This window comes from Talpa occidentalis, unplaced genomic scaffold, assembly GCF_014898055.3.
Source record: "Talpa occidentalis isolate TD23 unplaced genomic scaffold, MPIMG_talOcc4v2.1 talOcc4.12, whole genome shotgun sequence".
NCBI classification, from domain to species: Eukaryota; Metazoa; Chordata; class Mammalia; order Eulipotyphla; family Talpidae; genus Talpa; species Talpa occidentalis.
Window position 1 is genome coordinate 5,240,849 of NW_023601212.1, and position 15,547 is coordinate 5,256,395.

Here is a 15,547-nt window from a genome sequence, read left to right on the forward strand (position 1 = left end):
CCCAGGAGCCTCGTTGCCCCCGGCCCACGTGGGAGGAGCTCACGTTCACCCGTGAAGAGCAGGCACTGCTCAGACACCCGGCCGCGCGGCCCCACCTGGGCACCCACCGTTTCCTCCAGAAGTGTGCCGCGCTCGTGGGTGGGGCGCCCGGCCAGACCCTGGGGATCCGGCATTGTTGGGAGACATCCCAGGCCCTCGCGGCGCAGCCGGTCTCGTCTTCAGCAGAGGAGCCCAGGCGGCCTGAGCCCAACTCGCTCTCCCTCGCGCCGCGCCGCGTCCGCGCAGCCCGGGAGCGCGGGGAGCCCCCAGCCCGGCCCCGGCGGAGACCAGAGGGCGCACAGGCGCCAGCGTCCCGGCTTTATTGCAAACTCGGCTTCGCGCGGAGACAGTACGAGACACGGGGCGGGCCTCAGGGAGCGGGAGGGGCTGGAGAGAAGACGCGTCCAAAACTGTGGAGGGTCGCAAACCCCGGCGAGACACCTGGGGCTCTGGGACACTAACCAGGGCGCCAGAGCGGGGCTGGGGAGGGGCTGCCGGCGAGGGCAGGGAGGGCGGGTCCAGAGGCAGGGCTGGGGGAGGGGCGGAGCGAGGCGCCGAGGAGCCGGCTCAGTGGAAGGTCTCCACCTCCACCACGGTCCAGTCTCCCTGCGGGGACGCCACGTCGTCCGGGGAGAAGCTGGTGACCGAGGTGATGCTGGCGCGGGACTCGTCCAAGGGGGACAACAGTTCGGCCCAGCGGCCCAGCTCGGCATCGCTGAGCGCGGTGCGAACGCTCCCCGCCACGCCCACACCCCCGACGTCCCCCGGGCCGCCGCCCGCGGCGCCCTCGGCCGCCGCCAGCAGCAGCGAGCGGCTCAGCAGGTGCTGCACGACGCTCGCCTGCAGCGCCCCCAGCGGCAGCTCGCCCAGGCGCGCCGGCTTCGCGCCCCGCGAGGCGGCGCCCGCCCCCGCGCCGGCCCCCGCCTTCCCCCCGCCCGCGCCCGGCCCGGGCCCCGGATCCAGCGCGCCCGGGGTGGGGGTCGCCGCCTCGGGCCCTTCGGTCTCGTAGATGGTGCACAGCCCGTCAGCCGAGCCCGATCCGGCGGCAGGAGGCCAAGTCAGCGGCGCCCCTGCCGGGAGAGAAGCCACGCTGGGCACGGAGCAGGAGGCCACGCCCCTCCCTAAGCCGCGCCCGAGAGCCCACTGCCCCGCCCTAGGCCACGCCCCTCCCCAAGCCCGCCCCAGAGCCTACTGTCCCGCCCCCGCTCGAGGCCACGCCCCCGATCCCCGCCCAGGAACCTACTGCCCCGCCCCGGGGCGAGGCTTCGCCGCCGCCCCGCCCCGCCCGCGACCCCGTGGGGAGCGCCGCTTGCCTGGGGCGCCGCGGACAGCCAGCGGCGGAGCGGGGCCTCGGCTCCAGGCGGCCGGGTGGCAGGCGGCGAGCTCCGCGTCGGCGGGCGGGGAGGCCGCGGCGCCGCCCTCGGGCCCGCTGTCGTAGCCGCGCAGCTCCTCGGGGGTGCTCGTGGCGCTGCTGCTGTGGCCCGCCAGGTCCGGGCCGCTCAGCGTGCTGGACGGGCTGCGCGAGGGCGGCGGCGGCGGGGCGGGGGCCAGCGCCAGGGTCAGCCGCGGGCCGGGGATGGGGGCATCGGGGCCCGGGGTCGGGGGGCGGCGTGGGGCCTGCGAGGGCGGGGAGGCGGGGGGGAGGGCAGGGCCAGCGCAGGGGGCGGCGCCAGGGGCGGCAGCGCCCGCTGAGGGGGCGCGCGCGGGGGCGAGGGGGGGTCCCGAAGAGGGGGCGAGCCCGGGGGGCGCGGGGCCGGGGAGGGCGGAGACCGTGGGGCAGGCGGGGCCGGGAGAGGCGGGCCCCGCGGCGGCGGGGAGGCCGGAGGGGAGGGCGGGGCCTGCAGAGGGGCCGCGGGCGCACAGGAAGCGGCCGGCGAAGGCGGCCGAGCCGGGGCGGGCGGGGTCCGCGGGGGCGCGGGGCTGGGCGGGGCCTGCGGGGGCGGCGCGACGGGCGAGGACGGGGCCTGCGCGGGGGGCGGGGGCGTGGCCGGCGGGGGGGCGGCCGGGGGAGGCGGGGCCCGCGGCGGGGCGGGGGCCGGGGGCGCGGCCGCGGCGGGCGGAGGCGGGGAGGCCGCGGGGGACCGCGAGCCTGGAGGCGGGGCCTGCGGGGAAAGTGCGGCCCGGGGCGAGGGAGCGGCCTGCGGAGGGGGTGTGGCCGGAGGAGGGTCCTGCGCGGGGGCGCGGGGGGCGCGGACGGGGCAGGGCCGTCCCCTGACGGGGGCGAGGTCAGAGTGGGACGGGCCAGCGGAGGGGGCGAGGCCGGGGCGGGGGGCGGGCTCAGCGGAGCCGGCGCCCGGGAAAGAGGGGCTTGAGGAAGGGGCGAGTCTGGCGGGAGCCGACCCGACAAGGGGGGCGCGGCGAAGCGCGAGGGGAGAGTCGGGAGAGGGGGCAAAGCCCGGGCAGCCTGGGGGGGTGGAGCTGACGCGGGGAGTGGGGCCGGAAACGTGGCCGCGGCCGGGGGGGAACCAGCGCCCCCGGGCGAGGCGGGCCCCAGGGGTGCGGGGGGGGCGAGCGGGGGGGGCGTGGCCGGCGGGGAGGGGAGGGTCTGCACGGCCGGGGCCGCGGGCGGGGGCGCAGGGGCCAGCGGGAGGGGCGCGGCCAGAGCGCAGGGCAGGGCCTGGGCGGGGGGCGTCGTCGGCGGGGAGGGGGGGAGCGTGGCCGGCAGGGGCGTGGCCGCGACCCGGTGGGGCAGGGCGGGCGGGGCGGGCCGAGCAGGTGGAGGGGGTGTGGCCGGGGGGGGCGGGCCCGGCGCCGGGACTGCGCCCCTCCTCGGCGGTGTGGTCTGCGGGGGGCGCAAAGCCTGCAGCCCCTTCGACTTGGGCTGGGACGGGTGTCCCGGAGTGCGGGGTGTTCCACCGGGCGAGGGTCCGGAGCGAGCTGGGGAGGACTGAGGGGTCGCGCCGGAGCCCAGGGGGCGCGAGGCTGGCCTCTGGAGGCCCCCGCCGGCGCTGGGGCGCCTCCTGGCGGAGGGGCTCGGCTCCGGGGTGCTGCGCTCTGGGGCGCTGCTCACGAATTTCCTGGGGATTTCTGTCGGGGGCCGAGAGCCGGCACTCGCAGCTGCCCGAGGGAGACCCGCCTCAGCACCCGCAGCCCGGGCCCGACGGGAGGTGGCTGAGGACGGGGCACCTGGGCTGGGCCCGGAAGAGTCTGGGGACAAACCAGAAGACAGAGGGTCACCAACACTTCTGGGCTGGCCCCCCTCACTACACAGGACCCCTGCTCCTCCCCGGTCACGTACCTCTCCGTGCCCCGGTGCTCAGAACACTCCGTTTCTGCGCTTCTGTGGCTTTTCCTTTGGCCACAGGTTCCTCAGCTGAGGACAAGACCCCCTTCTGCCCAACAGGGCCTTGCCTAGGGGGCAGGAGGGGCACGCTCAGGGCAGAGCTCCAGCCCCACGTTTGAGCTCCCAAGTCTACATTTTCCCCTCTGTGAAATGGGCCTATCTAGTCCTCTCTGAGGAGCAATAATGACTTTCGCCCAATTTTCGCTCAGTGATCTGCAAATGCACCCACCTCCCAGTTTACGTGTAAAATGAAAAGCTTCCAGATAGTGACACTGGCCCTTGACCTGGGGAGAGGGGCATGTTACCTGGTGGCGCCACTGGCGCGCCCTGGGATAGAGCCCAGGCGGGGCGTCTTGACAGTGGCCCTCTCGCCTCTCCCGGCTACCGGGGGCCTGGAGGCTGCGGGAAGAAGACCCAGTCAAAGTGGTGCCCAGGAAAGGAGGGGGGCCAGGGAGATGGGGTCGGGATGGGGAAGAGGCTTCTGGGTACCTGGGCTCTGGGGGGCTGTGCCAACGCTCCGCGGTGGTCGCACCCGGGAAGCAGCCTCCGGAACAGCAGCTCCCCTGGTGCCCACGGCCGCCTCCGCCAGGGGCCCTCTCCCCGCAGCTCTCGCTGCGCCCAGAACTCGGAGGGCCGCGCTGGTTACTGGGGGAAGGGGCCGAGGAGGCCCCGGGGGCCTGGGGCTCTGCAGGTTGGGTGGGCGGGAGGCCAGAGTCCGAGCAGCGGCCCCTGCCTTAGGCTTGTCCTTCTTGTCCATATCGCACCTGATGAGGACACAGACGGATCAGCATCCCTGCTCTTGCATCGCGACGCGACGCTGTCCGCGGGGACGTGGGTACCTCTCGGCCCCTTCCCAGCGTCACCGTGACCCATGAGCTCCCACACCTGGGCCCGATCCACTCCCACCCACCACCCGGCCACTCACCAGCCGGCTGCTCGAGCTGCCCCCATTCCCGCCCCACGGCCGCCTCCGGGCCCTGCCTCCCCAGCGCAGCCCCCCACCCCCACCCCCGCCTCTGATTCCCTGCCGGACTGGAGATCGACGCCCCTGCCCTCGCGCTCTCGGGAGCCAGCCGCCCAGCCCCGGGGACAGCGGGCTGCAGGAGGGGCCCGAGGAAGACCCCGGAGCACTCGCCGGGCCGCCCGCCAGCGCGCAGCGCGGCCCGAGCCTCCCCGAGGGATGCCGGCACCTGCCGCGCGGAGGAGCGGCCCTGGCCGCCCGCGAACCGGCTCCGGGAGACAAAGAGCCGCTGCGGAATCGGCCCCCTCCCCCGGCCCGGCCTCGGCCCCTTCCACCTGCTGGGGCCGCCTCACCTCCGGCTCCGGCCTCCCGCCGCTCCGCACGGGGTCGCCTGGGGTGGGGCTGGGCGTGAGCGCCGCGGGGCCGCGGGCGGCGGGAAGACGAGGGGAGGGGGATCCGCGCGGCGGCGCCGGGAGCCCGGCGGCCCCGCCTCTCGGCCGCGGGCGGGGAGGCGGGGGGCGCGCGCGCAATCCAGACCCGGGGAGCGGGCGCGCGCCGAGGGCTGGGGGAGAAGCTCGTTGGAATGGGAGGCGATTCTGCGCGGTCTGGGGGAGGCCTGGGTCTGCGGCCGCCCGAAAGGACCCCGGCCGCCCAGCGACAGGGGCTTCGGGGGAGCCCGTCAGGACCGCCCACCTGGTCACCTCGCCCAGTCCCCCCACGTACCTGCCCCGACCCCCATGCCAACCACCTGGCCGCCGAGGCCCGCCCAAACGCGGATAGGCTGGGCCCCGGCAACCAGGGGGTGGGAGCATCGCGCCGGAGCGCGACCGTCCAATCCAGTGTCTCGGCGGCGTCCCTGGTCCTCGTCCTGGCCTTCGCGACCACGGAGGCCTGGCCTTGGGGAGGCCACCGGCCTCCAAGTCTCTCACATCCGAAAGCTTTTTCCGGAGCCCAGGAAACGCCCTGCCTGGTTGAGGAGGGAGACTGCTTGGACGATGCAGACCTGGCGATGAAAGGATTAAGCCCAGATTTGGGGGAGAAGGGAGAGAGAGCAGAGGGGTGGCGCCAGAGCCCAGGGGTGCCAGGCGACCTAGCCTCTGCAGGACAGGGCTCCCCTCCTCAACACGCTCCTAGATCACAGTGTCACGGTCCAGTCAGCCAAGGTTCCCGGCAGAACTTTCATTTGGGGGCCAAAATTAAGAGGGACAGTACAAGGTTTCAAAAACCCTGCACAAGGGAGCAGAGCCTGTCCGAGGGTCCCAGCCCAGCAGCAGCGTCATTCTGGTGAGGTCACAGGGGCCTGGGTGCAGGCTTGGAGGGGGTGGGCCTCCAGGCACCACCTCACTTGCACGCGAGGCTGAGTGCCCCGAGCGCACCATGCTTTCTCACCTCCATGCAGCCCTCTCTCCAGAGGCCCCTGAGAACCAGCTCCTTCTGCCCACCCTTCCTCCATCCCATATGCACATGTCTACACAGAGCGCAGGGGGCTTCTGCACAGATGGGGAAGGTGGCACCTGGCTGTCCTGGGGCGTGAGGATGCGTGACCTAACGGATGTGGCTACAAGCAGGGTTGTGTGCTTTCTCACTTCAGGAGTGGAGCCCACAGTTGAGGGTCTGGGGATGGAAGAAAGATGACAGGCTCAGAACTGGAAAGCCCTGCTTTGGCCAATTTTCAGTACCCATTCCTTAAGCACCCCCTCCCCTATCTTGGAGATGTGCCCCTGCGCAGCCCCCAGGGCACTGCCCTCCAAGTTGGGTCATTCAGGGCCTCGCCAGCTGTCCATGGAGTCTCACACGTGGGAGTCCTTTCTGGAGACAGCAGCCTACACCCCCTGCCCACGCAGCCACCCCCAGCAGAGGCCTGCCCTATGCCATCTATGGTGGAGGTCACTCAAAGGCCGCACTGAACCCATCCTGCATGTCACTGGGGCTGGACTCTACCCTCTGGTAAAAACAGTCCTCAAAAGTCCAACCTGCAGGGGGATGGATGGCACAAGCTGAAGTACACCCTATAACTGAATACTACTCAGCAATAAAAACTAATAAGCAACGGGGCCTCCCTGGTGGCACAAGGGTTAAGATGCAATTTATGAAGATATCCACAGCCAGTGCAGCACAAGTTCGATCCCCAGCCAGGGAGCTACCCACATGGTGCAGCAGACCTCTCCTGTCTCACCCACTGCTCCCCTCAGCAGTGTATTTCAGTAGATCCTCCTGTTCTGCTCCCCACTCTGTCTCTGGTGAATCCTCTCACCCCCTGCATCTCTGGCCTGTACCCCAGTTCTTGTATGCATAGAGAAATAAATCTTTGGGGGGGGGAAACAAGCAACTAAGAAACTCAAAGCAGGGACAAATCTCAAAAACACTCTGAACAAAAAAGAAACTACACAAACACACACATAATATACCAAATGATTCCATCTACATCACACTGCACAAATTACCAGCTAACCTGTAGTGCTAGAAATCAAATCAGTGGTTGCTAGGGGCCAACCACTGTGGGAGGGGGGACAGTTGGATCACCCCCACTGTAGCCACTTTCAGATTTCTGACCTTCAGAAACCATGCGAGACAACAAATTCCTGCTGTTTGAAGTTATTCAGTTTCCAGGTGACTTGTTACGCAGCAATAGCTAACTACCTCAGGCTCACAGACTTAAAAATGAAGTATTAAATAACGAGTGTTGTGAGTATGTGGAGATTTGGAGCCTGTGTGTGCTTTTGGTGGGAATGAAAAATGATGCAGCTGTTGTATAACACAATATGGCGGTTCCTCAAAAATATAAGCTAAATTACCATCTAATCCAGCAATCCCACTTCTGGGAAAACACCCAAAAGAATTGAAGGAGTAATTTACATTGGTAGTTGCACACCCAAGTTCCTGGTAGTGTTTTCTACAGTGACCAAAAGGTGAAAACAAGCCAAATATTCATCACCAGATGAACGGATAAACAAAACATAGTGTGGAATATTATTTGGCCATGAAAAGGAAGGAAATTCTGACATGCACATGGATGATCCTTATGACACATCACTAAGTGAAAAAAAAAAAGTCTCAAAAACAAAATGTCTGATCCCCCTTATATGAGCAATCTAAAGGAGTCAAGTTCATAGAGAAAGTAGCATGGTGGGTGCCAGGGTCTGAGAGAGGGGAGAATGGGAGTTAGTGTTACATGAAGTAGGGTTTTGGCTTGAGAAGGATGGAAAGTTCTGGAGATAGAAGGGTGGTGGCTGCACAATGATAACTGTACTTAATGACACAGCTGTACACTTTAAGATGATTAAGATAGCAAACTGTTTAATTCTATGTTTGTGGGAAATATTACCACAACGTTTGGAAAAGGTGAATATAACATGTGGGGAACTCCAACACTACCAGTGGGTGCAGGAGAACAGCCGGGAAGCAAGGTTCGAGTATCTTCCCGTCCACACATCCATCATCTGTGCCCGGACAGGCCTGAGTCTCCGGCACTCACTGTCCCTCTGCATGGGGCGTCAGGATGCCAGCGAGCTCAGCCCCCTCTCAGAGCAGCCTCCAGCCAGCACCGGTGGGGGCTGGAGCATTGGTCCTTCCGCTCCTTCACCTCTGGATGAGTGAGGCCACGTGGAGGTGAGTCCTTCACCACCACCCCATCGCTGATAGCTCCCCAGGAGAATGGACCCCCAGTTGCCCACAGTTGTCACCTGCTCCTTCACCCCATGAGCACACCTTCATTAATACTTACCTGCCTCCCACTACTAGGGCTCCCAAATAAATTTGCATCCAATTCTTTGTCTCTTGGTCTGCATCTGGAAGGACAAATACCTCAATCACCCACCCACCATTTCCTGAAGGCCCACTGTGTGCCACGTGCCATTCTAGTGCAGAGGACACAGCAGGGGGCAGAAGGGAGGAGTGTCCCAGGCTCCAGGGCTTCCACCCAGTGACCTCAGAGACCAGTTAGGGCCTTATTGGTTTGATGGGCCCACCACCATACTGGAAACAAGCCCCAGGGCAGGGATCCCCGGAGGCAGAGAGGCCAGAGGCAGAGAGGCCAGAGGCGTGGGCCTCACCGTCTTTAATGCCCCTCCCTGGGGCAGCCTGGCACCAGGCCCTTGCTTTCGCCTGCCTTCCTTACGTGGGCGATGGTCACAGCCTGGCGCTATCAGCTCTGCATTGTTCTCAGGCTCACTTAAGACTCTCCTGCCCTCCCAGCAGGCCCAGAGGGTCCCGCTGATCCACAGACAGAATGAAGCTGGTCTTTGGGCTTCCTGTGGTGAAGCTCAGGAGGCCCCTTCTAGTGGGAAACAGAGGCTAGTGGGCCACAGCCTGAAAGGTTTCAGGTCTCAGGCCCCAGGCTCTTTTCCCGAAGGGGGAGGGATTTCACACCCTCACCCTCGCCTTAGCCCTAGTTTTACATACAAAGCAGATCAAGATTTAGATGCCTCTGAGCTGAATCGGAGTTTAACCTGGTAACACCCAGCCCTGCCTCCCGAAGAGGGGAGAGTGAAGGGGGTGGGAGGCAGAATGTTCCTTCGGAGAGGCCAGACCCAAGAGTGAACTCCAGCCCTGGCTGCCACGACCCTCTGGGCCCCCCGGAACAGGAAGCTGCTCCTTCCCACTCCCCTGTCCCCCCACACCCCCCAGAGTCAAGGGCCTGCCTTTAGTTGAACAAGGCCAGGCAGGTGAGCACCCCAACTCTGCTGGCTTCTCCTGCTGGGAGACCAGAGCAGGAAGGGGCAAGCCCCACCCCCTCCCCGGCCTCCAATCCTTGGTTGGGCCTCAAGGCCAGGTGGCCGCACCTGGGAGGAGGCCCTTCCACGTGTCCCTGGCGACCCAGAAAGCCTGAGTCTGGGAGTCCCGGGCCCCCCTCAGCTCCCCCGACCAGGTCCGGCGGCAGTCTCCTCCTGCAGCCCCGCGCCCCTCGGGGAGCCGGGGAGGGCGGAACTAGCGAGGATCCCCCCGCTGCCGGGACCGGTGGAGCTAGGAAAGGGGTTCGCGATCTGGGAGAGCCGGAGGGAGGCGGGGCCCGGCCGGCTTTCGGGCGGGGCGGGGCGCGGCGGGGCGGGCCCGGGCTCCTGTCTGGCCCGCCCGCCCTGACTCACCCTGGCGGGCCGGGGAACTCTGCGGGAGTCCTGGTCGCTTCGCTCCCAGGGACCCAGGACTTGGCCCCAGCGTCTCGCCCGGATCTGTGAGTATCTCTCGGCCCCTGGAGTCGGCAGGCGGCCAGGAACCCCAGGTCTGGCCCCGGGGCAGGGCACCCAGGTGGGCAGGCACTGGGGCCTGAGCAGCAGAGCCCCATACAAGCAACTGGGAGGGGGTGGTGACACAGAGAGGCTTGGCCTTAGTCAGCCCAAGGGCGCCTGTCCAGGGAGCCGAGCAGGCCTGACCAGGGTCAGGGTGAAAATCGCTGGCTGGGGGTCACTTTGAGGGGTCTTGACCTTGTTCTGCTCAGTGCTGAGAAAGCAGCTCACCCTTGTGAGCCCCTCCATGCCCCAGAGCTCTACCTCTTGGGGGTCCTCACCACGCTCCCCCTCTGTGACTCTTGAAACTCAAGACTCCACAGACCCCCAAGTCCTGTCGGGGTGGCTTGGAAAAGTACTGGATTGGGAGTGTCGGGGCTTGGGGCCCGGCAGCGCTCCCCCACCCTGGGCCTCAGTTTCTCTTTGCATAAAAGACTCCAAGTCCCTTTCCAAGGGCCTTGCCCCTTAGCGTGGGTTGTGGGTGCGGAGGGCGGCTACACCAGGACCCCCACCACCACGTTTTTGGAGCTGGTACTTGGGTGGATGTGGTGAGAGAGACCTCAATGAGGCTTGGATGAGTGAAGCTAAGGCTGGGTAAGGGGCATGAAAGGATCTTAGGCTGGCAAAGACCCCACCCCTCAATCTTTGCTGGAACCCCCTCTGAGGTGGTTTGTCTTTTTTTTGGTCCTGAGACGGAACATAGGCAATCCATCAGACAGAACTTGGGGGGGGGGGGTGCCCAAATGCCACTTGTAGCTATGAAACCTTGAGCAAGTTATTTCACTCCCTGAGTGTGGAAAAGGAGGATCTTGACAGCCACACTCAAGTTGGGCTAACATGAGGCATTGGCAGCACTGCTCTCACCAACCAACTCCGCGCAGACAAAGGGGGGTCAGCCTATGTCTGCTGAAGTTAATGGCCAGTCTGGACAACCAAGTTGAGTCATGGAAACAGATAATGATACCCCGTGTCTGCCTCTGCTGGTGTTGGATATGCACCTTGCTGTGTGGGCGCCACTGGGCCATCCCCCCGGGACCCCGCTGTCTCTGCCATCTTGCTTTCAACCGTGACCCGGGGTGGCCGCCGACAGCTTATGGCACTGAGTCCCGCAGAGGTGAGGGCTCCCCTGTGTGGCATTCCTGCCAGAGCCCCAGAGCTGTCTTCAGTTCAGCGTCCGAGTACTGACCCTGTCAGGGTCTGCGGGGCAGGTAATCAGGGCCAAGAGAGCAGTGGGTGTCCAGAACGGGAGGATGGTGTATGACTCCCTGGCCCCCGTGGCCCTCCGCCCAGTGTGTGATTGCATTGTGCACCCACACACATCCCAGAGTGCCCCCGGGTGTCCCTTTTGATGGCTGCAACATACACTCAGCCCTGAGGGCTGTTGCACTGCCCTGGGCGTGTTTCTGTCAGATTCCCTGGTGAGTGAGGCTGACTGATGCACTGGGGCGTCTGCTGGGGATGTGGTGTGTAACTGAGCGGGCGGGATGGGCCCTGGCCTGAAGGATCCCGTGCTCTCTGCGCACCCCCTGTGTGTGCCTAGTTCTGCGTGAGTCAGGGCCTGAGTCAGGGGGCCCATGAGTCTCAGTGTGGCAGGTGTGTCACTGCCCCTTGCTTGCCCATCTGGGTACCACCGTCAGAGCCTCCCTTGGGATTAAAGGGTGTGGCGGGCTGCCCCGCCCTCATCCTGAATCCCATCCGCCCCACCCTATCCTCCGGAGAGTCAGGCTGGGACCAAAAAGGGAGGCTTGGAGGTGTCAGAAAGACAGACAGACAGAGGTGGGACAGGGAGCAGGGGCGCCCAGGCCATTCCCCAGGGGGTGGGTGGGAGGCTAGCGGACTGCCCAGCTGCCTCTCCCTTCCTTGCCCGGTCTGTGTCCAGGATATGAGATGAGAGGAGGCTCGCCGGCTCCAGGAAGCCTGCGTGACAAAACAGGGGTGTAGATGGGAGAGCCTGGGTGTTGGGGCGGGCAACTGGCCTAGGAGCCCTTCGGAGGCAAATGCAGGCTTTGCTGCCTCCCTTTCCTTTGGCCTCAGCCTCAAGCAGGGGCAGTAATGTCCCAGCGTGGGGCCCATGCCCCGCCTGCCCCTGCGCGGCCTGTGCCTGGCTGTCTGTATCTGGAGTAATGATACCTTGGTGTAAAATTAAAGCCAGGGACAGACAGAGTGGGCAGGCCGCCCGGGAGCCTGGCAGCCCTGCCCCATCCCAGTCGTAGGTGTCTCCCGGCCTTCTCCAGGGGAGTTGTCCATTTCCTCATCCTCAGCCCCTCAGCCGCCCTGGCACCCGCTGCCCCTTTCCCAGCACCCAGGTCTCTTTTCTGCCTCACCTCTGCGCAGAGCTGCTCTAGACACCCAGGTGTCCGAGGCCCAAGGTCCCCCGGCCCCGCAGGGCTGACCAGCCTTCCGCTTGGCCACTCCCCGCCCCTGGGGCCTGTAACCAGAGCCAGGCTCCAGCCGGCTTTTCCGGTTGGAGGTGGTGTCCAGAGCGCCCCTGAAGGGGGTGGGGGGCCCAAACCCCGGAAGTCCTGAGCCTCAGGACTCACTTATCCAGTAGCTGGCCAGCTGGACACCGGGTGCCCAGAGTCCGAGGGCAACAGGACCAGTGTCTTGGGCTCGGCGCCTTGGGTGGGAGGAGATGCCGGAGTTCGGCGAGAAGGCGCGATGGACCGTCCCTCCCCAGCCTGGGGAGAGCAAGGAGGGTCAAGGCAGGGCAGAGGTGCCCGAGGGCAGAAGTACTGAGAAAGGCAGTACTGGCGCCAGGAAGGAGGCCAGATCCGCGGGGGCGAGGGGTGGCCAGGCGAAGAGGAAGGGGGCACGCGCAGCTGGTGGGTTCTGCCGCGTTTGCGTGGGGTGGAGGAAGGGCTGGGAGCAGAGGCCTGTGACTGACTCCTCCGGGGAACCCCAGCAGGCCTCCCTCCCACGCTCTGTCTGCCCCCCATCCCCAGTCCCGCAGGCAGGATGATCCCGGTGGCCGAGTTCAAGCAGTTCACGGAGCAGCAGCCCGCCTTCAAGGTGCTCAAGCCCTGGTGGGACGTGCTGGCAGAGTACCTCACCGTGGCCATGCTCATGATCGGGGTCTTCGGCTGCACCCTCCAGGTAAGGGGCGGGACACAAAGGGGCGGAGAGACAGCATCGAAGCGCAGGCCTAAATGGGGGAGTCTGGGGCCTGGACTGGAGGGGTGTGGCCGGGGAATTCCCGAAGTCTCCCTGTTAGCCCAGGAGAGAAGCCAGAGGCCCAGGCTAGACCAGTAATGACCCTTTCCTATTCTTGCCACCGCTGACAGCAGCACCAGAGTTCTCTGCGTGGCCAGGCAGTTCCTACTTCCCTAACCCTTGGTTCTGGCTCCGGGATCTAGAAAGGACGGCAGGGACACCACTCGTTTGCTATGGCGGCCAAAGCAAAGCAAAGTAGCACAAAGACGCATGCTCGGGGCCTTAGTGACTCCCAAAGTCACAGCTCGAGAAAGCCCGGGTGGGAACCTCACCCACAACGCCCCACGTCACCCCAGATCCTTCACCCCCTTCTGCCCTCCCTACATCCCCAGGTGACACAGGACAAGATCATCTGTCTGCCCAGTCATGAATCCCGAGAGAACCTGTCGGAGGCGCCGTGCCAGCACCTGCTGCCGCGGGCGGTCTCTGAGCAGATAGGGGGCCTCCGGGAGGTGAGTGGCCTCAAGAACAACCTGGACCTGCAGCAGTACAGCTTCATCAACCAGCTGTGCTACGAGACGGCCCTGCACTGGTACGCCAAGTACTTCCCGTACCTGGTCGTCATCCACACGCTCATCTTCATGGTCTGCACCAGCTTCTGGTTCAAGTTCCCTGGCACCAGCTCCAAAATCGAGCACTTCATCTCCATCCTGGGCAAGTGTTTCGACTCGCCGTGGACCACGAGGGCCCTGTCTGAGGTCTCTGGGGAGAACAATAAGGGCCCCGCTGTCGGAAGGGTGACCACCACCGTGGCGACGGTGGCAGGCGCAGGGAAGGCGGGCGAGGACGAGAAGGAGAAGGTGCTGGCGGAGCCTGAGAAGGTGGTCACGGAGCCGCCAGTTGTCACCCTGCTGGACAAGAAGGAAGGTGAGCAGGCCAAGGCCTTGTTTGAGAAGGTCAAGAAGTTCCGCGTGCACGTGGAAGAGGGCGACATCCTGTACACCATGTACATCCGGCAGACGGTGCTCAAGGTCTTCAAGTTCTTCGCCATCCTGGTCTACAACTTGGTCTACGTGGAGAAGATCAGCTTCCTCGTGGCCTGCCAGGTGGAGACCTTAGAGGTCACGGGCTACGGCAGCTTCTGCTGCAACCACACCAAGGCCCACCTCTTCTCCAAGCTGGCCTTCTGCTACATCTCCTTCGTCTGCGTCTACGGGCTCACCTGCCTCTACACGCTGTACTGGCTCTTCCACCGGCCCCTCAAGGAGTACTCCTTCCGTTCCGTGCGCGAGGAAACCGGCATGGGGGACATCCCCGACGTCAAGAACGACTTTGCCTTCATGCTGCACCTCATCGACCAGTACGACTCACTCTACTCCAAGCGCTTCGCCGTCTTCCTGTCGGAGGTCAGCGAGAGCCGCCTAAAGCAGCTCAACCTCAACCATGAGTGGACGCCCGAGAAGCTGCGACAGAAGCTGCAGCGCAACGCCCGGGGCCGGCTGGAGCTGGCCCTCTGCATGCTCCCGGGGCTGCCCGACACGGTCTTCGAGCTCAGTGAGGTGGAGGCGCTCCGGCTAGAGGCCATCTGTGACATCACCTTCCCCCCTGGCCTGTTGCAGCTGGTGCAACTGCAGGAGCTCAGCCTGCTGCACTCGCCCGCCCGGCTGCCCTTCTCCTCACAGATCTTCCTGAGGGACCGCCTCAAGGTGATCCGCATCAAGTGCGAGGAGCTCCGCGAGGTGCCCCTGTGGGTGTTCGGGCTGCGTGGCCTGGAAGAGCTGCACCTCGAGGGGCTCTTCCCCCCGGAACTGGCCCGGGCAGCCTCCCTTGAGAGCCTCCGTGAGCTAAAGCAGCTCAAGGTGCTGTCTCTGCGGAGTAACGCCGGGAAGGTGCCGGCCAGTGTGACCGACGTGGCCGGGCACCTGCAGCGGCTGAGCCTGCACAACGACGGCGCCCGCCTGCTGGCCCTCAACAGCCTCAAGAAGCTGGTCGTGCTGCGCGAGCTGGAGCTGGTGGCCTGCGGGCTGGAGCGCATCCCCCACGCCATCTTTAGCCTGGGCGCACTCCAAGAACTCGACCTCAAGGACAACCACCTGCGGTCCATTGAGGAGATCCTCAGTTTCCAGCACTGCCGCAAGCTGGTCACACTCAGGCTGTGGCACAACCAGATTGCCTATGTCCCTGAGCACGTGCGGAAGCTCCGCGGCCTGGAGCAGCTCTACCTCAGCCACAACAAGCTAGAGACTCTGCCCACACAGCTGGGCATGTGCTCCAGCCTCCGCGTGCTGGACGTCTCCCACAATGGGCTGCGAGCCGTGCCCCCTGAGCTGGGCCAGCTCCAGAACCTGCAGCACCTGGCTCTGTCCTACAACGTCCTGGAGGTCCTCCCGGATGACATCTTCTTCTGCCGCAAGCTGAGGACTCTGCTCCTGGGCTACAACCACCTGAGTCACCTCTCACCCCAGGTGGGGGCACTCCGAGCCCTCAGCCGCCTGGAGCTCAAGGGTAACCGATTGGAAGCATTGCCCGAAGAACTCGGCAGCTGTGGGGGGCTCAAGAAGGCAGGGCTGCTGGTGGAAGACACCCTTTATGAGGGCCTGCCCGCTGAAGTTCGGGACAAGATGGAGGAGGAGTGAAGCCAGGGCGGGGCAGGCTGAGGTCACGGCCTTCCAGATGTTTCCTCCCCAGGATCTCTACCATTGTCTTTCCTCAAGGGAGGTGGCCAGGTGGGCCCAGGCCAGGAGGGGAGGAGCAGACATGCCAGCTTTGGGCCCAGGCAAGATCCTGGGACTGGTTTGTCTGGAGAGCAGGAGTCTCTGGGCTGTGGACAGGGGCGGGGGCGAGGGGGTGGGGAGGAACGTCATGGAGGGATTAACTCAGTCATAGGATTCT

General features: G+C 65.3%; 2 protein-coding genes across 2 annotated transcripts; one reads left to right on the forward strand and one right to left on the reverse strand.

The window, feature by feature from the left end:
• Positions 1-322: 322 nt before the first annotated feature.
• On the reverse strand, positions 323-4,113 carry PRR36 (proline rich 36). The gene is made up of 6 exons (XM_037504699.2): positions 3,812-4,113; positions 3,628-3,721; positions 3,278-3,390; positions 2,380-3,186; positions 1,353-1,727; positions 323-1,109 (listed from the first exon to the last, which is right to left on the reverse strand). Exons 1-6 carry the CDS (start codon positions 4,077-4,079, stop codon positions 607-609), a joined length of 2,160 nt encoding a protein of 719 aa, XP_037360596.1. The 5' UTR covers positions 4,080-4,113; the 3' UTR covers positions 323-606.
• A 5,249-nt stretch (positions 4,114-9,362) lies between these two features.
• Positions 9,363-15,478, forward strand: LRRC8E (leucine rich repeat containing 8 VRAC subunit E). Its single transcript, XM_037504829.2, has 3 exons — positions 9,363-9,453; positions 12,448-12,598; positions 13,048-15,478. Exons 2-3 carry the CDS (start codon positions 12,461-12,463, stop codon positions 15,289-15,291), a joined length of 2,382 nt encoding a protein of 793 aa, XP_037360726.1. The 5' UTR covers positions 9,363-9,453; positions 12,448-12,460; the 3' UTR covers positions 15,292-15,478.
• Positions 15,479-15,547: the final 69 nt, after the last annotated feature.